General features: G+C 40.9%; 1 protein-coding gene across 3 annotated transcripts; it reads left to right on the top strand.

Annotated features, from left to right (window-relative positions):
* Positions 1 to 348: 348 nt before the first annotated feature.
* On the top strand, positions 349 to 26,726 carry LOC118831356 (zinc finger protein 501-like). 3 transcript variants are annotated; one of them, XM_036738671.1, is made up of 6 exons: positions 349 to 569; positions 3,143 to 3,219; positions 8,695 to 8,821; positions 9,409 to 9,510; positions 10,695 to 10,808; positions 19,242 to 26,726. In XM_036738671.1, the coding sequence occupies exons 2-6, from the start codon at positions 3,187 to 3,189 to the stop codon at positions 20,357 to 20,359; spliced, it is 1,494 nt and encodes a 497-aa protein (XP_036594566.1). In that variant the 5' UTR covers positions 349 to 569; positions 3,143 to 3,186; the 3' UTR covers positions 20,360 to 26,726. The 3 variants fall into 3 exon arrangements, with proteins under 3 accessions (XP_036594566.1, XP_036594568.1, XP_036594567.1); XM_036738673.1 differs by having other exon boundaries at positions 375 to 569; positions 3,143 to 3,400; positions 19,242 to 21,135; XM_036738672.1 differs by lacking the exon at positions 349 to 569 and having other exon boundaries at positions 3,148 to 3,219; positions 8,652 to 8,821; positions 19,242 to 21,135.

Here is a 26,726-nt window from a genome sequence, read left to right as displayed (position 1 = left end):
ACAACTTGTTCAGCCATTCCCCAATCGATGGGCATCCCCTCAGCTTCGAATTCTTTACCCCAAGAAAAGAGCTGCTATAAATATTTTGTACATATGGGTCCTTTTTCTTTTTGTTTTTGTCTCTTTTGGGTCACATTTTTTATTATCGTTGTGGCGTGGCTGTGTAAGCAAAAACGAATAACGGAATTGTCACAAATTCCCGTGGGTGTGCACCTGTGGTTGAGGAAAAACAGGCCCGCCCTCCCGCCAGGTTCTCCTGCTCATTGGGTGAGCCTCCGCGTCCACACCCAATGGGGCGATTGACCCCGCCTCCCGCTTCCATTTCCCCGCCCCCGTCCCTGAAGTTCTGGGAGAAGGGGTGGAGAATCGGAACAAAGAAACCACCGAGATGGGGTGACCTCCTTGCGTCCTAGAGATGGGGGCTCGTGCCAAGCAACGGAAGGCGCCGGATGACGTCCTTACTTCCAGATCCGCCATTGTTCTCCTAACCGTCCGAATTGTGTCCTTCGGAGGGGGCGCCGGGCGTTTCCGGCAGCGGCCTCTCCGGGGCACCCTCCCGGACTGTCTCGGTAAGTGGCGGGGAAGTTGAGGGGGCCAGTCATGGGGCGGGGACAGGGGGGTGGGGTCGGCCTTCGGCTGAGGCTTCGAGGGGTCCCCCGGCCCCGGCCACCAGGCCGTGAGAAGCCCCGCCCCCCCATCCCTCGGGTCAGGTGTAGTCGGGCCCCCAGCTCCCGGAGAGACGCTCCAGCCCCTCCTCGCCCACCGCTGTCGGTCTCCCTAGGCCGCACGCGGCAGACGCCTTGGCCGGTGGAAGTTCGGGATGAATAAGATTGGGGATTGGGGGGACAGACGCTTAGATAGGTGTGACGCCCCCCCCCCCTTCCCAGCGCCGCCCAGCTTCACCCAACAGCAATTCCAGGGCGGGATGCTTGACTTCTCTCTCCTTCGGCCCCAGAAACGGTGGCCGCTGTTTTCCCACGAGCCCGCGGGGAGTGGGCGTCCTGCCCTTGGTCCTGCACGTTAAAGCAGGAGAGCTTTCGCACCGCCTAGGTATCCCCCCAAGGGGGAACATGTAGGCCGCGGCCCTACTGGGTGCATTCTGCAGTTGAGGACACAGAGGCTCCCTGAACCTTAGAGTTCTAAAAGCTTTAGAGAGTTTTACCGTGAAGGCCGTAGCCTCTGCCCCACGTTTCCAAGGCTGGAGAATGCTGGCGGTACAGTATTCGTTCAGGAAGGGATTTCTGGGATTCCCTATCCACAAAGATGGGAACTTGGCATTTGTTGATAGTTCTGGCAGCATATGCTGCTTAGGTAGAAAAGTAGGCAGGAGCAGGAGATCCCACGGAGTGTAGGGTGTTCAGCATGTGCCACTAACTGAGTGAGGGTTTGCCTCAGGAGGGTGGGGGAGGGCATAGGGCCATCGCTTGTTAATCTCCATCTGTTGGGAATTATCGTTGTTCGTCCTTGATGTTCTCGAAGAGGACCAATGACATCAGAAGGGTGATGTCTTGACTTGCAAGTGGTTTGCATCTAAGTGAGGCAGGGCTGTGCAAAGTTATCAGACTCACTCTCCTCCAGAGTCATTTGGTGTCCAGTGGCAAGACAGATCAGGATGACTGTCATGTCTTCTGTTCAGTAGGGAAACAAACATTTATCAAGAGCCTACTGTGTACTAGGCACTTTACGAATATTATCTCATTTGATGATCAGAACACCCTTTTGAGGTAGGTGCCATTATGATCTCCATGACTTGGTCAGAGTCACATAACCCCTAAGTATCTGAAGTTAGATATGAACTTGGGTCTTTCCGACTCCAGTTTTATGCAGCTAACTATCTCACCTTACTGTGTTTCTTTGCCATTTTAAATTTCCTTTCCAGGATTTGTTTTAGTGATCAAATTTTTTCGTGACTGAACATATTTCCCATTTAGAAAAATGGGAAGAAAAACAAATTTCTTGCAAATAGGTTGGTATTTTTATGTGGTAATTTTGTGTAATTAGCTTGGCACAGTCAATATAGAACCAGTGTCTGAGTCTGGAAGGCTTTGAGGAAGGAGTTTTTGAGTAGGTGCTGATCTATATTAATTGGACTTTGCTCAAAAGGAGTTCTCTAAACCAGTGGAATTACAGGCCCATTAAAAAAGATTTTGCATGTAATTATTTTTCTTCATTTGCTCTAATTTTACAGTGTTAATAGCAATTGATTTTTATCAATCAACTTTTGTTCTCTTCCACATCCTCTGTCCACTGGATACTCTTATCCCTCTGTCTTCTATAGAATCTCTTCCTTTTGATCATTGGAATTCTTTGCTTTTTATGAACTGGTGGCTGTTTTTACTACTCTTTCTTGGTTCTTTTGTGGGTAATCTTGTAGATTTGTGTCTTACTTTTTAACTCAATTCTCTGGTCCCTCCGGCAAAGCTATTGGCTTGGAGGCATTAATTGTTTCACTTCTGCTTAATTGCTGTCTGTGAATGAGTTATCCTGAGTTCAGGCTCATTGGGAGCTACTTGACCTTGACTTTAAATCCAAATCACTTTGGTTCTCTCTGTTTGGCCAATAATAGGTCCCAGCTCCAGCCTCACTTGCTCGGAGCTTTTTTTTTTTGGTGGGTGGGGGGTGGCAGGGTTTGATGGCTTAAAGTTAGCGTAAATAGCAATTGTCCTGTTTTGGCCAGAAATCCTGAAGGTCCTCCCCTGGAAAATTGATTCTTTTGTGAAGGCAAACTAGGCCATCTTTTGCCTCCATTCTTACTTAGCCTTTAACTGAACAGATATCGTCTCAGATAAACTGAGACCTGGGAAAGACCTCACTTTAAAAAGCCTAGGTGTCCTACTGCATCGGGTCCATAGCCACTTGTCCTGACCTGTGTCTAGCCACTGGACTCTGATGAGTCAGGTGCAGTGAGTACAGTGATCACTTTGCACAGCCCTGCTTCATTCAGATCAAATTCACTTGCCAGTCAAGATGTCACCCTCCTGATGTCATTGGTCCTCTTCAAGAAGGAAGGACAAATAACAATATTTTGAATCCACTGTGTGTGTGTGTGTGTGTGTGTGTGTGTGTGTGTAATTTGGGTGGGGAGTACAGATGGGCTCATGGATGTAACGTAAATCATCTCTTGCTCTCTTTCCTTTTTTAGCTTCTGAGATTCTTGCCCCTACAAAATAGGGGAGCACAGGAGTCATGGCATCTGTGCTCCTGACAACCAGGCCCCAGGTGAGCTGTGATTCATTCTGCCCTTTCCTAGCCAACCAAGATGGAGATGAGCTAATGCAGAAGCCAGGGGACAAATCTGTTGAATCCTGTGCCTGAAACCGGAAGTGCCCAGTGACCACGCATGCATCTACCAGCAATGTTAGGGATTCTAGCTTAAAGTAGAATTGAATCCAAAGAAGAGGTGGGTATGTTACTGAAGTATAGAACCAGTTAGAGAGGTGAATGGTACCACTGCTTTGTTCCCCTCAGAAAGCAGAAATAAAGGCAAAGCCCCCTCTATCTAATCAGTGACTTAGATGGCACAGTTAACTAAATTTGTAGTTGATCCAAACCTGAGAGGCATAGCTCACATGGTGGGTTAAGATTTACAAAATCCTGATAAGCGAGAAAGAGTATTGGTTTTAGAGTCAGAAGATCTGTTTTCAAATGCTGGCTCTTCTATTTACTAATTTTGTCAGGGGTCCAGTTTCTTCCCCTCTCTGGGCCTAAGTTTCCTCTTTGTTAGAAACATACTTACAATGTCTAGGAATAAACAACACTCATTGGGAAGCTAGGAATATTTTAATTATATTTTACATTTATTCGGTCTGAGTAAATGGGTATGTCCCCTGAACAGAGTACAGGAGAGTACAAGGACTCAGATGGACACCATTACTTTTATTGACCCCCCACTTCGAATCTTCTGCCAGGTTCTTCATTGGCCAGATGCAACCCCCTGACTGCCTACATCATGCCCTCCTCAAATGACTCCTTTAAGCATGTGTACAAGCCTTTTAGCCTTTCACCTGACCAGAGGCCTAGTCTCTGCTAGATCAGAGCTCTGATTAGAACTAGTTATCAGCCACCTGACTTAAATTCTCCTAAAGCTGGGTGGTGGAGGGGGAGAGAGATACTTTGAACTCTGTGGAAACAAAACGACTCCCCCCATTTCTTACACTCTTTATATGATGGGGAGAGGATATGATGATATCAAATGTCTCTTCTAGTTATAAATCTTATGAACAATGGGCCAGAAGCAACAAACTGAAATATAAAAGGGACAAATGTCACATTATGCATTTCAGTTTTTTCCAATTGTATAAATATAAGATAGGAGACATAATGGGCAGCTGTATATGGAAGAAGCAAAAGCTAATTCTAAGTCAATGGTGTGTTGCAACACTTTCCCTATGTATTCTCTGTGCTCCCCCAATCTAATGCAACTTAAGACCTCATTAATAGAATTATAACACGTAGGGTAGTAGTTTTTCTATACTCTGTCTTGGACAGACTGTATCTTGAATATTTATTTGTTTGCCATCATTCTAAGCTAGAGATAATGGTTAGCCCTGAGAAAGGTTAAAAACTAGCAAATTGTTGACTTTTGAAGGTTGATTTGACTTTTACAAAGAGCCGAAGCACGTTCTCTTTTCGGTTTTTTTTTTTTGAAACTGAGGGTGTTAAACCTAGAGAGCCTATAGGGACTATTTAATCCAACCCAGTTATTTAATAGTAATGGTGAAAGAGGCCCAGAAAAGGGAAGATTTGCCCAAGGTCACCCAGCTAGTTAATAGCAGAACCAGGTCACATGACTGCCAGACCAGCATACTTGCCCCTACATCAGACTGCTGCTTTCTTAGAGCAAAGCCTGGTTGATAAGATGGGTGATCAAGCCGCATGATTCAGTTTTTGTTTGGGTTGGTTTTGTGTGTATGTGTATACTTAAATAAATAAATAAAATGTGTCTATAAAGTCATGAGACTGGTTTTCTTAAATGGTTTCCTAATTGGCTGTAAAGATAGTTCCAAAATAGTATCATAAGGGGTTTGATCAGTGGTGGTATCTTTAGGATAACTATAGAGCTTCCCAGACAGCTGTCCTGAAGAGTATGGTTTTCATTTGGATATGTAAATGTTGATATATCTTTTAAGAGATTGAGCCTTGGTACTTTTAAATTTATTCCCACCTATGTGTCTTATTTACTGGTCATGCTAATAAGTTGTAATAGATCACCTGGAGCCCCGAGGCCTAGGTTTGATTCCCAACTCTGCCATTTCCTAGGGGTGACTTTGAATAAATCCCTTAACCTCTCAGTTTCCTTATCTATAAAATAAGGATAATAAAACTTTTATGTCCAACCCTACAGGGTTCTTGGGGAAGTTCTTCCTAAACTGCCAAGTGCTAGACAAATGTGAATTATGGCTGTTACTACTATTACTTGGTTTCAACCTCATCGTTCTAATACGAATTGAAGAAATTCTTGTCAAATGAATATATGAATGAACTGGGTATAAGGAAATCCAAATAGATATGAGGGATAAATGGAAACCTTCCTCTGACAGAGATTAATTCTGTGTCAGGTTTACAGTTCACACAGCAATGTGGTACAAAGGAAAGAGTAATGGATTTGGAGTTAGAGGATGTGGGTTTAAATCCCTGCTCTGCCCCTTAACTACCTGTGAGACACTGAAGAGGTCCCAGCCTCTCTGAACCTTTGGTTGAATTAGAGCGGTAGCTTACATGGGCGTGTGAACTTGTTTGGGTAGAGGTGTTATGTGCACTACAGACCGCCAGGGCAGGTCGTTCATAGTTGTGGGAAACAAGATCCAGGAGAAGAGAAAAACGGAACCTGTTTCTTCTCTCCGTACCCGCTGGGAGGCTATGAATAGAGATGTAATGAAATGCTCCATTATGGTGAATGTTAGTGTTTCTGAAGGAACTCTTACCAGGTGGCTTCAATTTTTCCCTTACAAAGTAAGGACAGATCATCTGCTAAAGGTGAAAGGAAGAGAAAGCTGCTTTCAATCACTCATTCAACTAAGGCTTTATTGATATTAACACAAAGGATGCTTTTATTAAGCACTGTGCTTGGTGCAAAAAAAAAAAAAGTTTTTGAGAGCTAGTTGCTTGAGGGAAGAGAAGACAAATTTTTTCTGCTTTAAGGCTTACAAGTGTTTTCCTTACAATGACCCATTGAAGTAAGTAGTGTGTAAATCACTTCCCAGTTTTACCCCTAGGGAGACTGGGGGGAAAAAAACCTAGGAAAGAAAAAGTTACCTTGTTTCCTTTAGGTAAGTGAAGGTTGAGACTTGCCCATGTGACAAGCGTTAGAGCCAGAATTCAAAATTAGGTCTCTCAACTACAAGTCCACAGCTCTTTCAATGAAACCATTTTTTTTTCTCATATTGTGTCAGAACTAGGGTTCAGTTGATAGGAAGAAAGGCCCAACTAGATATGACCAAGATGTTGAAGCTAACACAATCCACTGAGCTAATAATTAAGAGTATTTCTCGATAGCAACCAATACAAAGATGCTTTTATTATTGATGACTTATGAAAGTTGCTGTTCCCTGGATCTCACTTAGGCTAGTCTCCTGGTAGTTTATGTTGGAATGAAATTAGACACTTGTAGGTCAATCAGTAGTTTAAAAAAGGAGATTTACTTAGCCATAGCAAGGGAAGGCTATTTAACAAGGACATAAAGCAAAGATATTAAGAATTGGCCAAACTGAGGTCATTATCCTGGCTCTTAAGTTGCCCTTGGTAGTCTACCAGCCAAATATCTTAGAGAAGTTGGAGCATGGGGCTCTTTGTATTCAGGCAACCAAGAAGTGATATCAGTAAGTTCAGCCTTTAGTCTTCTGAGTCAGCTAAGTCTTGAGGATGGTTTCAGTTCCTTGGCCTAGCCCATATGGGTGATTCTAGCAGATATACCGCCTACCAAAAAAGCATATAGAGGCTCAGATTTGCAAATGAAAATGGGAGGGATAGCTCACCTAAATAACAGTATTCAAAAGTATCTTGGCTGATTATAACAAAGATCTATGCTTGGGTTAAAAAAAATCACCTTTACAAGTATAGAATGGGAGAGGCGTGACTAAACAGTTCCTATGAAAAAGATAGGGACATTTATTAGACAGAAATTTAAATATTCATCACCATGGCAACCTGCTGAATCATGGATTCTTCTGCTACCTAGGCGCTAGAGTAAACCGAGCTTGCCTTTGGAGGGTTAGTGACCCTTGCAGAATGGAGGGCTTAGATTTAGCTAGGACTTTAAGGTAGGGATTATACAAGATAGATAGTGGGAGATGAGAGGGGGAAATGGATTCTTGGTTAGGAGAACTCCTTTGAAATTGAAATGCTTGAATTTGTATCAGATAGCTACAGGCATTCTTCTAGGAGTTCAGCCTTCCAGGAACCCGGATGGAGAAAGAAGAGTAGAATGATCCTGCGTTGGATGGTTGAACTTGCTTTGTTTTTGTTCTAAAGGCTGGGAGTTTCTGGCTTATAGTGAGACAACCCTGAAATATCTAACCATGGAGGCCTGGTTATATAAATTCAATGAAATTAGTATTCTGAGCAAAAAATATTGAATTAAACAATTATACCCATTATAGAAAGGAATTTGGAATTAAACTAAGAAAGTGACTAAAATGTCTAAACCTTCTAGAGATTCCACTACTAGCCGTATAACCTGAGGAAATCAGGACAAAAATAGAGGTCCCAAATGCGCCAAAATATTGATAGCAGCACTTTCTGTAGTAGCAAAGAGCTAGGAACAAAGTACATGTCCATCAATTGGAGAATGGCTAAACAAGTTGTAGTAAATGAATATAATGGAATATTGCTTTGCTATACACATGGAATGGATGTAATGACTACTGAGCAGCATGAGAAGATATAAATGAACTGATGTAAAATGAAGTAATTGGACTCAGGAAAACAAAATGGTTTGTTTACCTTTAAGCACTGTACAACTGTGAACCAGTATATACAATGACTACTGTAAATGGAAATGGACAGAACAGCCACAAAATACTCAAAACTGAATGCAATAAAAATATAATGAGTAAACCTGGGCCTAAAGAATATATATGAGAAGGCTCTGCCCCTTGCTCTTTTGCAGAGGTGGGAGACTTTGAATATGGAACATTGCATATAATTTCATACTTTTTGATTTATTTGGTTAATTTTTTAAACATTTTCCCCCTCTTCTTAAAATTTTATTTTCTTTTTTGAGGGAGGAAGGCAGGGCAATTGGGGTTAAGTGACTTGCCCAAGGTCACAGAGCTAGTAAATATCAAGTGAGGTCAGATTTGAACTCAGGTCCTCCTAACTCCAGAGCCAGTGCTCTATTCACTTTGCCACCCAGTTGCCCCTTCCCCCTCTTTTTTTTTACCCTTTGTTATAAGGGATGTTTCTCTGGAAGGGATACATTAAGAAATATAGGTGATATAAAAACAAAAGAGAATAATAAAAACTTATTTTTTAAAAAAGAACAAAAGTCCAAACAGGGGACTAGAGTGCTTACCAAATCATTCTCCTATTTCAGTGATTATACTTTATATTCCTTCCCTATGTGATACTCACCTCGCACAACTGGTTAGAGTGGTATATACCAACAGGTCCCATTTTCTGGTCCTTTATGCTACAAATTTTGCACCTCACAGAAACTGGGATTGTCCCTGGGGCAGCAGGAATCTGTTGTTTCAGGAGTCGGTGATGTTTGAAGATGTGGCAGTGTACTTTACCCAGAAGGAATGGGCAGATCTGGCCCCTGCTCAGAGGACCCTGTACAAGGATGTGATGCTGGAGAATTATGGAAACATAGTCTCCTTGGGTAAGGCTTCTGACTTATTTTGACCTAGAATCCTCCTTTTGTAGTTTTCTGATATCCTTCTTAGTTAGATGCTGTAGGGTCTTTAATAACATGGTGATGACTTAAGGCCTTGAGATTACCATGCCCCCTTCTCAGGGATTTCCAATTGGAGAGAGCCCTGGGATTCCTTTGTCCCTAATGCAAGACTTTGTTTCCTGTTTCTTGGGGGGCTTTGTTCTGCTTGCAGTGGGACTTAGATGACACTCCATGCTGAATCTTCCACTGCACTGTCCTAGTTCTCTAAAGAAGACCCCAGCCCCTCTCTGAAGATCTTGTACATGTTCTTCCTATTGGATTTTCCCATCTTTTTCTGAGAAGGCACAGAGTTGTTTTTCCTCTTGATTGAAACCTAGAACTCCCTGACCCTGCTTAGTCTTCCTATGAGCCTGACTTAGTTCCCTAGGGTTGCCTTTCTTGCCTCTGTGCTTTCTTTACAATTTTCGAGGGCCATTCCCTTCTCTTTCCTGTATGCACAGAATGAGATAGAATTCAGGGACGGCTCTGCATAACTCTATTCACATTGTGACCCATTCTGTTCCATTGAGCAGCCTTTCCATTTCCCAAACCTGCGGTGATTTCTAAGCTGGAGCGAGGGGAAGAACCATGGGGCCTGGATCCACAGATTGTACCAGATGGAGAGGGTCTAAAAGGTGTGTATGAATGCGTGTTTGTGTGTGGGTGTGTGACATACACACAGCTCAGTAAATAAAAACATCCGTTTATTTTCCTCCTCTTACCTTTTTTGAAATGTAAAAAATATCTATTGTCTTATCCTGTCGCTGACAGATTCCAGTCTCCCTGTTCCTTATTGTTTCAGCAGTCACTGTTCCCCATCTCCTTCAGTCCATGTTCCATGTATCTAGTTCAGAAGTTCTTGAAATCTGGGATCCGTGAACTTTTTTTATAAAATATTTTTGATAGCTATATTTCAACGTAATTGGTTTCCTTTGTAATTCTATATATTTTACGCATTTAAAACATTATTCTGAGAAGGGGTCTTTGGTCTTTGCCAAAGGGATCCGTGACACAGAAAAGGTCAGAGACCCTTGATCTAATTCATTTTCATTACTTCCCCAAATTTCTTTCATTACATTGAGCCGGTGAGGATGGAGGTACTGAGGGGATCCCGGCATCACGCCCTACAGTGCCTCTGTCCCCAGTATGTGAATACCTCTTTGTTCCTAGGACACAAGCAGAGGCAACAGGTAGCAGGACTCTTCATTAGTTATGTCTCCACTTACTAGCTCAGGCTTACCTACCCATGTGACCAAAAATCAAAAACTAACAACACTGTTAGTACCCTTTTTAAAATCATAAAACACATAGCTCTTACAACACAATCTGGTCATCCTGCTTTCCTGTGGCAAAGACGAGGGAGTATTTTTTTGTTTTTGCTCATACTTGTATGAAGCCCTTTAGTCACAGGTTTTTTTTGACTATTCACTTACCATCATATTCCAGGTCCTTTGATTTGTTACTTTTCTACATTTAGCTTTTTGTACAAATATTAGAAGTCATTCAAGAACTAAATCTTCTATGGAAAAGGACACTAGGATAGATAACCTTGTGAAAATTACTTCCTTCTAGATTTTATAAATAAACTGAGTTTGCGTATCATCATTAGACCTTTCTTAATTTTTTAAAATCCTGAGTAAACGTTTTCTGTCCCAATATTCCTAGCTTATACAGGATGCCTTTAGCATCTGTCTGTCTCTCCTACTCATTTCCCCACTTATCTGTGTGTTAGCTTCTGCTCCCATCTTCACCCTTTTTCTAATGGGCCCACTTCTTACATCCCTTTTAACTTAACTGTATTTCTCTTCGCCTCAAACAGGATTTCCATTTTCAAAAGCTGCCATGATCTCCCATCTGGACCAAAGGGAAGAGCTATGGGTTCTGGATCTGCAGAGCAGTCTGGATGAAGAGGACCTAAGAGAGATATGCTCTGGTAAGTAAGGAGGGGACTTGTCAGTTTCCCCCTTTTATAACACAGTCCATATTATTTATAAAATGCTGAAAAATTCACGCTTAATAGAAACATTTCACAGGTATTTTTGTGGGTTTCTAGGTAGAATGGACCTCTAGAAATTCCCCAAACTCAATCAGTTACTCAGTTGAAAGAAGTCCACTTATGACATTAAATTTCTATCCTTGTCAGAGTTAAGCATTGTTATTTAAGTGAGCAGATTACCCCTGTAAAAGTGAAAGCAATAAATTCAGCTTCCTACCCATCCTTTTCCCTGCTCCCCAATTGGTTACTTGTGTATGGTTACTCGGTACAGAACTTAGTCCTCATAACTCGGTATGCCCAATTCTTCTCATTACTCCACTACTTTTTGTATTTCATTTTCTTCCACCCTTAGACCTTTCATCTGGTTTATCATCATGTCTCCATTCTTTGTCCATTAATCACTAAGTCAACTTGTAATTACTGAGTCCCTTCTAAATAATTAATTAACATTTTAATTCACTCATCAAACATTAATTAATTGCCCACTGCATGCAGATTACTGTGAAGGAACAGGGAGATTATAAGTTTAGATAAAACATGTCCCTTACCTCACTTGAGTTGACATTCTATTAGGAGGGTAAGACACAAACATAGATAATAGTATACAGCAGGGATTCTTAACTTTTTTGAGTGTCCTAGACCCTTTTGGCAGTCTGGCAAAGCCACAGATCCTTTCATAGAAGAATGTTCTTAAATGCCTCAGATAAAATACACAAGATTACAAAGGAAGTTAGTTATGTTGAAATGGAATTATCAAAACATTAACATGATAAGTGTATTAGAGAAGTATAGGTGGCATTTGAGTAGGCCTTTAAAGGACAGATTGTGATTCAACAGGCAAAGGGAAGAGTACAGACAGAACAGCAGGAACAAAGAAAGTAGCAGAGGTTTGAGTCTGCTGGTTGCATATAATTCATTTTTCCTGGAAGGCAGTAACATGGGATAAGGTGGTGCCAGCTTTTACAGGACTTTGAATTTGCAGGCTAAGGGTCTGATCATTACTTAGGAAGTATCAAGGAGTACTGAAGATTTATTTTTAGCGGAGTGGCAGCATGACCAGACAATTTCTTTCTATAGCCCTGTGAATACAAGAGAAGTATTAGACCTGCTCTAACTTCTCCAGGAGTTAACGCACCTCAAGACAGAGGGATGATGGACTAGAAGTGTGACTGTTAAATACAGTTTTGCTATGTTGATCTATTTTGCTAAGTTGTGCTAAGTTGTTACAAAGGAGTGATTTTTTTTCTGCAACTTCAGAGAAAAACTGAAACAGACTTGAAACTAATTAAGTGCCAAATTATGGTTTATTGACTACAAGTGTAATGGAACTCAGAAATGGGAATGGTTAGCATAAGATAGTAAGGGAAGAATTCATGAAACACGTCAGTGTGCCTATCCCTCCGTGTCCCTTCCAGTGATTATCCTTTCTTGTCATCTTTGCTAATCTGAGGCTTGTTTTATTTTACCTTCTTTTAATTATTTGGAAGTTTTTTCCATATGTTTGATAGGTAGCCAGGGCTATTCAAAAGTGGCATGTAGAGGTAAGTTTAGAACAAGATGAACAAGGAAAAAGGCAGACCAGTCTGCTTGGAACAAACAAATGAAAGAGAAAAGACAAAACTCTTCAACTTCTGTTTTGCTTCTCCTTTCATCACCTAGAAGAACAATGTACAAACTGGAAGAACTTAAATAAAAATTGTTAGAGATTTAAAGCCCAAGTTGAGAGAAAAGATAAAAAGTAGTTTGTGTAATTAAAAAAAAAAACAACAAACTAGGGGTTTTAGTGACCCACAGGCACAAGACTGGAGGATGAGCAAGATAAGTAGCTATGTCCTAAGGCAGTTTGTCATGGAAATTAACCACAATTACTACTAGCAAGAATACCAAGATTGGGTGAGGATCTCACTTTGAGCAAGTATATAGAGTTTTGCAGTGACCTTCCAGAGAAGGGCTGACATGTAGTTGTTGTCATAAGAACAGTGAGATCAAAAAGCTTTTCATGGATGACTTTAATTGGAACACAACACAAGAGATACTGTGCTGCTGTATTTCCCAGTATGGAGAATTTGTCACCTATATTATCCTAACTGTGGGGAACGGTGCTAATTAGCTGACCATATAAATTAGATGCCCAGAAGACTGACACCAAGCAAACACCTTGGAAAATGCAGCCAGAAGAAACATAGCCAAAGGAAGGATGGAAAGGCCCTAGTAGAGATAAATCAAGTTTTTGTTGGTGGAATATCTTACAATTTCTATGAGACAGACCTGAGGGAATACTTAAAGAAGTGGTCCACAAAGCAGTCATGATGTACAATACAGAAGAGCAGAGGCCGCCAGGTTGTAGACTTATTGCCGCATCACTTTGCTTCTCAGAGTTTCTCTTCCACGTGCTACTCTTCGGGCATCAATGCTAGCTTTCCCACTACTGCCATCTCTGGCCATTCAGGATATGAGCAGACCCCAGTGGCCCAACCCAATTTCCCTTATAGTTAGTGTGTATGTTACTGACAGCACTTGAGTGACTTTGGACAGGGTTTCTCAGAACCCAACCAGCACTTGGTGCCCAGATCAAATGGCAGGACATCTGCAAGAGGAAGTACTTTTAGATGGGGGTTTACTACTACTACTACTACTACTACTACTACTACTACTACTACTACTCCTACTACTACTACTACTACTACTACTACTACTACTAGCTAGTATTGAAATAGCACTTGAAAGTGTGTAAAGTGTTTTACATATGTGACAGAGCTATAACACGCAAGCCTTGAAATCAGGCATTTGTTTTCATCATGGGATATTGGATACCAGCTAAAACTGGGAATTATGAAAATGAAAACTTATTAATATCATAATGTCATGAAGAACACTTTTTTGTAAATAATATTTTATTTTTTTAATTATGTGTAAAAATAGTTTTCAGTGTCCATTCATGTTTTTATAAGATTTTGAGTTCCAAATTTTTCTCCCTCCCATCCCACCTCCCCAGCTCATTTTACTGATGAGGAACTGAGATAAACAGCAACTTGCCCAGGGTCACACAGTTAGTAAGTGTCTGAGACCAGATTTGTCTTCCTGACACAGGCCTACCTCTATCCACTGAGCCACCTCACTGCCCTCATTCCATTTCAGAACAGCTTTAATTGTTAGAAAGTTTTTCCTGACATTTCCTGACAGCATAAGTTTCAGAGAACATTAAGGATCAGGAAAAGCTTCCTGTAGAAAATATGATTTTATCTGGGGCTTGAAGAAAGCTAGGGAAGCCAGTGTGCAGAAATGAGAAGAGACGACATTCTAGGCATGAGTAGAAATACCCAGTGTTGAGAGATGGAATGTTTTATTTGAGGAGTAACAGGGAGGCAAGTGCCACTGGATTGCAGAATCCAGTGATGGGCTGTAAGGTGTAAGAAAGGTAGGAAGGGGCCAGGTTGTGGAGGACTTTTAACACCAAATGGAGGGTTTTACATTTTCAGATCTCTGGAGGAGATAGGGAGCTATTGAAGTTGATTGAGTAGGGGTATGATGAGATCAGATCATGCTGACAGCTGAGTGGAGGAGGGATTGGCGTGAGAAGAGAGTTGTGGCAGGGGGATTGCCCAGAAGGCTAGTCCAGATGTGAGATGGTGAGGGCCTGTACCATGGCTGTGGCAATGTCAGAGGAGAGGAGAACTGGAACTATGGGGTGAGAATGAGGAGTCAGGGGTGACACTTAGGATGTGAGTAGAGGTGACTGGGAGGAAGATGGTTCTCCTTAACAATAACAGGGAAATTAGGAAGAGCAGGAGAATGGGGGGACGGGGGATGGGACATAATGAGTTCAGCTTTGAACATGTTGGATTTAAAATGTCTATGGGAAGATGGTGGCTGGAAAGCAGGGACTAGCGTGACCTCCCTACCGAGTCCCTCCAAAAACCTATAAAAAATGGCTCTGAACCAATTTAGAACGGCAGAACCCACAAAACAGCAGAGGGAAGCAGGGCTCCAGCCCAGGACAGCCTGGATGGTCTCTGGGTGAGGTCTATCCCACACGGAGCTGAGAGATGGGAGCTGGGAGCTGCGGGTTGGGAGCGGAGCTGAGCAGAGCCCAGTGAGCGGTGCAGACCAACCAGACCAGGAGCTGGGCGGAATGTGCCCTACCACCCTGAATCAGTGAGCTGTGGCAGTTACCAGACTTCTCAACCCACAAACACCAAAGACTGCGGAGAAGGTTAGTGGGAAAAGCTGCGAGAGTGGAAGGAGTTCGAGGTTCGGCTTCCAGCCCCTGGGGCAGCGGAGGTGGGGCAGCTACAGCTGTTGTTGCTTCCGCCCCCAGCCCACCTGGTGGGAGGAATTAAGTGGCGGATCAGAGCAGGGGTGCACAACCTGCCGAAGATCTAAGCCCAGTCCGGGTTGGGGGTTCTTGGGGAAGGAGCAGTGCTGGTGTGGCAGAGCCGGCACCTCCCCCCCAAACGTGGAACATAGAACTCTGTAATCTACAAGCAGTCATACCCTGCTGAAAAACTCAAGGGTCAAGTTAGTTGGTTGGGAATATGGCCAGGCAGCGAAAACACACCCAGATTCAGTCTCAGACTTTGGATTCTTTCTTTGGTGACAAAGAAGACCAAAACATGCAGCCAGAAGAAGTCAACAAAGTCAAAGAGCCTACAACAAAAGCCTCCAAGAAAAACATGAACTGGTCCCAGGCCATGGAAGAGCTCAAAAAGGATTTGGAAAAGCAAGTTAGAGAAGTGGAGGAAAAATTGGGAAGAGAAATGAGAAGGATGCGAGAAAACTATGAAAAACAAGTCAATGACTTGCTAAAGGAGACCCAAAAAAAATACTGAAAAATATACTGAAGAAAACAACACCTTAAAAATTAGACTAACTCAAATGGCAAAAGAGCTCCAAAAAGCCAATGAGGAGAAGAATGCCTTGAAAGGCAGAATTAGCCAAATGGAAAAGGAGGTCCAAAAGACCACTGAAGAAAACACTACTTTAAAAATTAGACTGGAGCAAGTGGAAGCTAGTGACTTTATGAGAAATCAAGATATTATAAAATAGAACCAAAGGAATGAAAAAATGGAAGACAGTGTGAAATATCTCATTGGAAAAACCACTGACCTGGAAAATAGATCCAGGAGAGATAATTTAAAAATTATTGGACTACCTGAAAGCCATGATCGAAAAAAGAGCCTAGATATCATCTTTCAAGAAATTATCAAGGAGAACTGCCCTGATATTCTAGAGCCAGAGGGTAAAATAGAAATTGAAAGAATCCACCAATCGCCTCCTCAAATAGATCCCAAAAAGAAATCTCCTAGGAATATTGTCACCAAATTCCAGAGCTCCCAGATCAAGGAGAAAATACTGCAAGCAGCCAGAAAAAAACAATTTGAGTATTGTGGAAACATAATCAGAATAACTCCAGATCTGGCAGCTTCTATATTAAGAGATTGAAGGGCTTGGAATACGATATTCCAGAGGTCAGTGGAGCTAGGATTAAAACTAAGACTCACCTACCCAGCAAAACTGAGTATCATGCTCCAAGGCAAAATATGGACTTTCAATAAAATAGAGGACTTTCAGGCTTTCTCAGTGAAAAGACCAGAACTGAATAGAAAATTTGACTTTCAAACACAAGAATCAAGAGAAGCATGAAAAGGTAATCAAGAAAAAGAACAAGAAAAAGAAATTGCAAGGGACTTACTAAAGTTGAACTGTTTTGTTTACATTTCTACAAGGAAAGATGACATGTATGATTCATGAGACCTCAGTATTAGGGTAGGTGAAGGGAATATGCATATATGTATATATGTGTGTGTGTGTGTGTGTGTGTGTATATATATATATATATATAAAAGTGAATGTGTATGTATGTATATATCTATGTGTGTGTGTATATAGGTATATATAGATATATAGATATATATATATAGAGAGAGAGAGAGAGAAAGAGAGAGAGAGAGAGAGAGAGAGAGGACACAGGGTGAGTTGAAGATGAAGGGAAGATATCTAAAAGAAATAAAATTAAGGGATGAGAGAGGAACATATTGAGAGAGGTAGATAGGGAGAGATAGAATGGAGTGGATTATCTCGCAAAAAGGTGGCAAGAGGAAGCAGTTCTGTGAGAGTAGGGGAGAGGGCAGGTGAGGGGAGAATGAGTGAATCTTGCTCTCATCAGATTTGGCCTGAGGAGGGAATACCATACATACCCAATTGGGTATCTTACCCCACAGGAAAGAAGAGGGAAGAAGATAAAAAAGGGGGGGGATGATGGAGGAGGAGGGCAGATGGGGGTGGAGGTAATCAAAAACAAACACTTTCAAAAGGGGACAGGGTCAAGGGAGAAAATTCAATAAAGGGGGATGGGTTAGGAAGGAGCAAAATATAGTTAGTCTTTCACAACGTGAGTATTGTGTTAGGGTTATACATAATGATACACATGTGGCCTATGTTGAATTGCTTGACTTCTTGGGGAGGGTGGGTGGGAAGGGAGGAGGGGGAAGAATTTGGAACTCAAAGTTTTTAAAAACAGATGTTCAAAAACAAAAAAAAAAGTTTTTGCATGCAACTAGAAAATAAGATACACAGGCAATGGGGAGTAGAAATTTATCTTGCCCTACAAAAAAGGAAGGGAAAAGGGGATGGGAGGGGAGTGGGGTGACAGAAGGGAGGGCCGACTGGGGAACAGGGCAACCAGAATGTACGCCATCTTGGAGTGGGGGGGGAGGGTAGAAATGGGGAGAAAATTTGTAATTCAAACTCTTTTGAAAACCAATGCTGAAAACTAAATATGTTAAATAAATAAATTAAATTAAAAAAATGTCTATGGGACATACAGCAGTTATAGATGCAAATCTGGAGGCCAGCAGAGATGTTAGGGCTGGATTAGTAGCTTATCTGTGCCATTAAACTATGATAACCAGAACTGATTACAATACTCTAGGTTAAAGTCCCAAGAAGGTAAAATATAATGGACCTATCACCTCCCTATTCCTGGAAATTCTGCCCCTCTTAATATCACCCTAGATTGCTTTGACTCTTGGGTTGCCACATTACTCTAAGACTTATATTGAGCTTGTCTACTAAAACGCCCAGATCTTTTTTAGAACTGCTACATCCTAGGAAAACTGCCCCAATATTCTAGAACCAGGGGGCAAAATAGGAATTGAAAAAATCCACTGATCTAAAATGCCAGGAATATTATAGCCAAATTCCAGAGTTCCTATGTCAAGGAGAAAATACGCAAGCATCCAGAAAGAAACAATTCAGTTATGATGGAGCCACAGTCAGGATAACACAAGATTTAGCAGCTTCTACATTAAAGGATTGATATTTTGGAGAGCAAAGGAGCTAGAATTACAACCAAGAATCACCTGCCCAGCAAAACTGAGTATAATCCTTCAGAAATGGACATTCATTGAGATAGAGGACCAGATCAGAGCTGAACAGAAAATCTAACTTTCAGATGTAAGAACTGCTACATCCATGCCTCTCCTGTCTTATACTAATGGAGTTGATTTTTTTGTTCCCAAGTATAAGATTTTATATTTATCCCTGCTGAATTTCATCTTAATAGATTCAGCCCCATCCTCTCACTTGTCAAGATCCTGTCATCTACCATGTCAGGGTGCAGCAGGTAGAAGGGCATCTCAGTGGCTCAGGTGATAAAGCACTGGGTCTGGAGTCAAAAAGACCTGAATTCATTTCTGGTGACCTTGGGCAAGTCACTTAACCTCTGTCTGCCCCCATTTCCTCAACCACAAAATGGGCATAATAATCGCACCTCCCTCATAGGTAGTTCTCATAGTTGTGATAATCAAATGAGATAATATTTGGAAAGCACTTAGCACAATGCCTGGCACATAGCTGGCACTTAATAAATGCATGTTCCTTTTTCCCACCAAGAGGGGAAAAGTCCTCACATTAGCACTAGCCACAAGTAGAATGTGCTGCTTTGAGGAGCAGTAGATTCTCTATTGCATTGGGATAGAGTTTATACCGGCTTTATTTATTCACCAAATTCTCCTGGAATTTCTGTGCTGCAGTAGATGCTTAAATCCATAACTTCACACTTGAATTTTATAACCACCCTTTGACAGAGACTGATCTATAACTTCGTACTTTGGTTCTGTGATTCTCTACTATTTTCACTTTCTTCTAGCCTCAAATCCTTTACTGAATATTGAAACCTTTTCCTCGTCTTCTCATTCTCTTATGTTCCTTAAGCCATTTTTGTTGACACAAGTGCTATCCATCTTTCTGGACCTCTTAGTGTTACTTGATCCTATTCCACAAACCCACCACATGTCAACACTGGTAACAGGTGGCATTCATATTGTAAATTCAGTTCAACAAGCTCTTGTTTTCTGTTTCTTATGTCAGGTGGGGAGACCAGGGCAGAGTGTGAAGAGCCAAGTCCAACACAAGAAATTCTCAAAGAAACCAACGCTCGCACAGTGCTATCAGACAGACTTCAGAGGGACATTTTCCTGGGTTCTACCTTTCAAGATGGCTATGGATTAGAGGTTAGATTAGAGAGCCAACAAGAGGACGCCGCAGGGGAGAGGATGAGGCAGGAGTTTCTACCAAGGGCAGTAAAGGATGAGAGCGCCCTCACGAGGGAGAGAAGTAAGAAGAATGAGAAACTGGAGAAAGATGTCGGTGTCAGCACATTCCCTGACATACACCAGAGGGTTGCTGGAAGACGTAGATCCTACATATGTAAAGAATGTGATAAAATCTTTAATCGAAGTTCAGACTTTTTTCGACATCAGAGAATCCACACAGGGGAAAAACCCTACAAATGTAATGAGTGTGAGAAAGCCTTCAGGTGGAGCACAAGCCTTATCCGACATCAACGATTTCATGTCAGAGAAAAACAGTATAAATGCCAGGAGTGTGAAATTGTCTTCAGAAAAAATTCAGCTTTTATTCGGCATCGGAGGATCCACACAGGTGAAAAACCCTATGAATGTCATGAGTGTGGGAAAGCCTTTAGTGAAAGTACAGGTTATACTATTCATCAGAGAATTCATACCAGAGAGAAACCATACGAATGCAGTGACTGTGGGAAAGCCTTCAGTTGTAATTCAAACCTTATTCATCATCAAAGAATTCACACTGGGGAGAAGCCCTATGAATGTAAGGAGTGTGGGAGGGGCTTTAGCAATAGTTCAGACTTCATTCAACACCAGAGAATTCACACTGGAGAGAAACCTTATGAGTGTAAAGAATGTGGGAAAGCCTTTAGTCGAAACTCGGGCTTTATTCAGCATTCGAAAATCCACAGTGGAGAAAAACCCTATAAATGTAAAGATTGTGGCAAGGCATTTAGTCAGAGCTCACATTTCATCCGACATCAGAGGATTCACACTGGAGAGAAACCTTATGAATGCAGTGAATGTGGGAGAGGGTTCGGTCAGAACTCAAACCTTATTCGGCATCAAAGAATACATATTGCAAATGAGTCTTTGAATACAGTGACTACAAAGAAAGCTTGATAAGATACGCAACTAGAGTTAATATCAAGCTGGAGTTCTTCCCATATGGGAACCTGTTCATATAAAAATACCTCATGTAATGGAACTCACCTATTCAGCATCTTTTAATAGTTTGGAACACAGCTAAGGAACTAGCTAAACTCCTAAACAACCATAACAGCTGTTAAAAAGTTCATGGAGCTTTACTCATGGGGGGATTCACTTGGAATCTCTGAACTCTTATTTTACACACACTTCCAAGAAGCTTGGTTGTCTGGCTTCCAAGCCTATGTCAGATTTGAAACAGCAGATTGGAAAGGGAAGTTAGAAGGGAGAGAAGGAATGCATCAAGCAGTAGCTACGTGTGACATCTGATCACAGGGTGGAGCAAAACTAAGAAATAGACATGAATTCAAACAAGATAGTCCCAGGTCATTGAGCCTAGGGACAAATAATCCTCAGGCTTACACACCTCAGTAGGGTGTAGACTTCATTCTAGCACAGCATGGTACAGTAATGTTTGTGTCATTCATTGAGTCACTCAGAAGAGGCTAAATTATGCACTATGTACTGTTTTATTAGAAGTATATAATCTCTTAAATTTCCATTAAAAGTATTTTAAAGTTTTGGTGCTCCACAGGATAGAAACTCAAGCTATTGAATGACTCCTTGCCTGATGATTCCAGATAGCAAAAGCAGTATTTTCATTTAGGAAGTTGTCTTTTTGACAAAGGTTCAAAGACTCTGCAGAAAAAAAAATATATACTATGACTGAAATGGATGCAGAAAAATTTTCTTTCAGCCCTAACTTTATATTTTTTAAAGAAAACTCCATTTATTCCTATGCTCTCTAGTGTTTTTAATAGGAATGGGTGATGTGTTTTGTCAAAAGCTTTTTCTGCATCTGTTGAAGATAATCATGATTCTCTCTCTAGCTCTACCTCCGTAGAGTCTTGATGTGACTTTTTCATTTTGGAGAGTTTGGATTCAAGATGTCTAATTCGTTGCTCCATTTGGTTTCTTATTGAAGCATTTCGATTTCCTCTTAATTGTTCTAAGATATCTCAGGCTACTGCTTGTATCTGTAATAATAGGTGAACTTCTTTTAGTTTTTCAACAATCTCTTGCCTTGCTCATTTATCAGTCTCACATTTATATTATTCTATTTGACTGTGTTCTACCTTAGTGATTTCCAAATGATGCCTAAGACTAACTACTTCTTCCAATTGTCTTGTATTCCCTTCCAGTTTGTCACATTTCTTTTGCAAAATTTTCACAGAAAATAACTCTTCTCAAAGACTTTGATTAACTGATTCCAACTGTTTATATTTTGAAGATGCTGCTTCCAATTGTTGTGTAAGGTCTTCAGTCCACTGAGGTCTTTCTGTAATTCATCATTTCTCTTCATTTCTTGTTCTAGACAATTTTCCAGAGATTGCTTTAACTCAATGAGTTTCTTTAATTTTTCTCTTTCAGTTTTAAGCTGGGCATCACTCAGTTCCTTTTGTTTATTGGTGCCTTTGTTTTGGGCATCTTCAAGCTGTTGTCGAAGCAACATATTTTCACTCTGGATATGGGCTAATCTTTCTTAGACAGATTCACTTGGTCTCACCCCACTGTCCCTCTGTGGGGGGAAGGAGGCCAGAGACAGGGACAGCTCTCTCTTGCTGCTGAAGCTGAAAATCTTCATCCTGGTGGTGGGCTTCAGAGCAAGTCAGCAGAACTTGAGAAGGGTTCTCCCTTGGCTTCTCAGCCTTCTTCAGGCCCTCACCTCTGCTCCAGAAAAGTTCAATGACCAGAGGCAGGAGGTTAAGAGACTCCAGAGCCAGCAACTGTTATAAAAGATTCAATCCTAGAGATGGTTATAGCCCTCCAGCTCTAACTTTATTTCCACTTAGAAGGTCAGTCTCAGCTATGCCAGTGAAGGTGCATAAGAGTGGGTCATTGGGAGCTAATGGAGAGTTTGAAGAATCTTCATTTGAAAAAAAAGACTCCCCTTTTTTTGCAAACTAAAAGCAATTCTAAGGCCTCCTCTTGTTGGAATAAGTACCATCAAGATGGTGGATGTCAATTCATTGTCCCTGTAGCTGAAGAGTGACCAAACTGAAAGGGGAACATTTGGGACAAGAAAGTTGAATTTTCAGACAATTTCCTGATATTTGGCCTTTAGACTACCAAAGATTTTGTTTATTCCCCAGAGCATCCTGGGGTAATGTAATATAATGTTCTTTCTCATGGTACAAAAAGGAAAACTCAGATTTTGACAAGACAAGATATAAGATAAGGCTGTGGTCCTGCTGTTGGGCTAGATAAAGAGCCCTAAAGAGTAAAGTCTTTGATCCCTTTGTCCTTTGTGGTAAAGGGAAGGGATGAGATCTTGCTTCTACAATTTGTGATTTTCCCATGGGAAAATAGGCTAAAATTAGGACCTGAGAGCTAAGGAAAGGTGAGTTGCTGCTATTATTCCCCTGAAATAAAGGGTAACCCTGATGAAATGGCATAAAGAAATATTTAACCTACATAGTTCCTCTTACCACTTGTCTCCTGCAATCTGCCTTTTAATTGACAGCTTTTCTCATCATAACATCACCATCCAGGAAATGACCTCAAAGGGAAAAGGCTTGTAGATATGGACAGGACATAGGACATGGCCAGACCTCCTAGAGAGGAACAAAACTTCCTACCTGGAAAAACAAGTGTTGTCATTTGGTTATGGAATGAGTAGGTGTTTTACAGAGGCTCACTCTCTTATGAGTAACTATTATGGACTGTGCAAATGAGTTCAAAAGATTCTTTTGAAAAAGATCAGAAGGAAAGAGCTTTAGATTCTTAATAAGACATAGAAAACGATCAATAGATATACTCGGGAAGGAAGCAAGGAGAATGAAAATGTAACCAAAAGTGTTAGCAATCTGGAAATGGAAAGTTGTATGGCTCAACGTGAAATCTAGAAGAAAAGTTTTAGAAAATTATTATTTGTTTCCAGTACTGACCAGGAAAAGGATACTTTGGGGGAGGATACAGTGTTCTGGTTTACCAGCAATGCAAAACCTTATAGTGATAGTGGTTGGTTCCAAATGGTATGCCCTCACCTAGGATAATATAGTCTGTAATTCCACCCAACCCAAGCTTCCATTTCCTCATAACTTCACTCCTTGCCTCATTCTGATCTCCAGCATTGCTGAAAACACTATGCAGTTTTACTATTGATCCCTTGCTAAATTCAATGGTCTTTTCCCAGTTTTCTTTTTCTTTAACTTTAGACTTTGATACTACTGACCACTCCTTGACTTCTGTCATACTATATTGGCCTAACTTTTTGAAACGTGTTCAGTTGTGGCTTTTGCTTTCTAATTGTAATGTTAACCCAAGTTTGATAATAGATCCCTTGCTCTGGTCTGTTTATCCCTTTGGGGACCCAAATCATTTCCATTTTTTCAAATGCCTCACTCTCTCTTTAGGCTTGATCTAATGTGAGCTACAATTCTAGATCTCTACCTGTTTCCTAGATATTTCTACTTGAATGTTCCACTATCACCTCAAGTTCAGTATGTCTTAAGATATGGAGAGAGTTAATTTTCTCTTAAATCAGCTCTTTGGCCTTTTCTGTATTACCATCATTTCTGTCATTCAGGATCAAAACTCAAAGTTACTTTTGATTCCTCCGTTTACATCAATGTCATATCAGAAAAACTGTATCTGATCCTTCCTTTTCTCATTACTACCACCCTAGTCTAGACCTAAAAAAATCCACACCTAGAGTAATGCAATAACTTCTCTCCTGCTAACTAATATTCATTCCATTTAGCACTCTTTCAGTTGACAAAACACTGCTTTCATCAACCTGTCACCTCCCTGCTAAAAAAGAAACAAAAAAGCCCCCCAAAATTTTTTCACTGAGTCAGTGAAAGAGATGAATCATTTCCTGCAGGAATGCCCAAATCCTCATTCTGAAGGTTTCCCATATTTCTCCAGCCCTTTTGGTTTATCCCTTCTCTGAAGTCCTAGGGCACGTCTATACCACTCATTATTTAAATATTTATTGCCTTATTTAAAACAAGATTCTTGAGTATTTGCTAACCACAGGATGATAAGAGGTTCTTTGAAATTAGTGTCATGTCTTTTAACCTCCTATGGCACCCAAAATTTTAATTTGAATTAGCCATTCAATAAATATTTATTTGAATTTGTTGGAACTCCTTTACTTCTGGTAATATATATTAAGATAATATCTTACTTGGTTTCCCCTTAATGTAAAGAATCCATTGTTTGGTGGTAAGGTCTGTTAGTTATTGCTGTCTTTTATTAACTATTGGGCTATCTGCTTTACAAAACTGTCATTTTGAGTTAGGTAATCTGAATCCATGCAGATTTGCACCTGCCCCGGATGAAAAGTATTAAAAACAGTTCTAAACCACACGAGAGACAGTGTGTAGTAGTGGATAGAGATGGCTCAAATCCAAGAAGACTTGAACTCAAGTCCCACCTCTGAAACATGCTGGCTGTGAGACCACGGGCAAGTCACTTAATTTCTCAGTGTTCTAGGCAAACCTTCTAAGATGATAATAATTATCATTGTTATTAGTAAGACTAGAAGTTGCAAGGTGCCAACTGGCATTAGTTGGGGAGTCCCTGTATCAGTGAAATCAAAAAGTCTAATCCCTATCCCTAGCCTTTCTTAACCCTCTGGACACATTTACACTTGTTAATTGACTTGATCTGCTAACCTAAGTGACCATCCAGAGGGGAGGCAAGTGTTTCTTGAGGCCTCCTTCTGGCCTGACTGCCATTGTTAAAGGGGAGATGAGCACTTCTCAATAGGTCGATCCCCCAAAAAGCTCCCTTCAATTGGGGACATAAGGAAGTGAATGAAGACTATATAAGTCTTCATCCTTCTGACCATAAAATGTGGAGGTGGCTGGAGATAAGTGAAGACACTTTCAACCATTTCTTACGATTTCATTCTCATATGGTAACTTGGAGGGTGGAGGGAGGTTGGAGCAAAGAGAAGGAATAAGAAAAGAACAAGGGTAACAAGTCTTGCTCTTCACTCAGTTCCTAAAAGTTTGTTCTACTTTTCCCATCTGCCATCCTTGTATGTACCTTAAAATCAGTGTGGCTGGTGGAGAAGCTTTTTTCCTACTTAATATTCCAAAAAAGATCACTCTAAATGTGAACATTAGGCAATTCTTTGGGTGATTTTCAAGTGGATACTTTGAAGGAAAGCTCTTAAATGGGATAGGAAATGTGTGTGGTATCATGGAAAGAACATTGGCCTTAAGAGTCTAGCAATTTGTGTTTTAGTCTCTTACCACTGATACTTGAGCAAGTATCAATGGATGTAGGTCCAACCTGTTTTCTCCTTTGTAAAGCCCAACTTGAGTATGGGTAGCCATAGCTAAGCAATTTATTATATCCTTTCCACCACTTCTCAATGACCATGCTACAGAAGAAAGCATGAGACTAGAAATCAACATAGTCACAACCTAGCTAGTAACTTATCAGTGTCTGTCAAGTAACAAGCCTGTCAAGTACTCCTACCCACATACTTCTTGTGGAGAACACATTGTATTCACAAGTTGTGAACAAATAGGTAGAAGAACTTTAAAAATACAAAAGTTAGATATTCAAAAGTGGCTGGCATGATGGTAATTGTATCCTTCCCATTCCCCCAGTCCCCCTTCTCCCACTCTATTCACTTCTTTGGGAAGGCATCATATTGCATTGGGGGAAAACAGACTGGGTAGGAGGTGAGAGACATTAGTTATGGTCCTGACTATCGAGGTGTTTGACCCTAGGCAAATCACAACTTGTCTGATTATGACAGTTAAAATTTAGGAACAGTAGCAATATGGTCATTATAATCCTAAACAAAGTTCATTGTGATGCTAGTCAAGACTATAAAAATTAAACTTTATAATAAATATGTAACTGATTATCCAACCAGAAAAGTTAGAGGAAAATGGAGAAATATTTGTGTATAACCAATCATGACTATATATACCTGACTGAATAGGGAATTACTAAAAATGCCTAAAGATAAGACTCATGTTTGCAGGATAAAGAGGAAAATTCCTCAAGACAAAAATTTCTAGAATTCAGTGAAACAATGCGAATCAATTGCAGACACAGGGGGGACCTGGGAAGAATGTCAGAAACACCATGGAAAGAGAAATCCTTCAGATACAGATCAAATTCACAGCTGCATCCCTCAGCTCCAAAGTAATCTAGGAGACTGGACCACCTATAGAAACTGTAAGGATGGATTCGAGGTTGTATTGTCAAATTCAGTTAAACAAACGTTAAGCAACTACAGTGTGCAAGGCATTGTGCTAGGTAGCTGTGGGATTGTAATACCAAATAAATGACTCCAAAGTTTTGATTGGCA

The sequence above is a fragment of the Trichosurus vulpecula genome, chromosome 9 (assembly GCF_011100635.1).
Source record: "Trichosurus vulpecula isolate mTriVul1 chromosome 9, mTriVul1.pri, whole genome shotgun sequence".
NCBI lineage: Eukaryota > Metazoa > Chordata > Mammalia > Diprotodontia > Phalangeridae > Trichosurus > Trichosurus vulpecula.
This window is presented reverse-complemented; position numbering and strand designations above follow the sequence as displayed.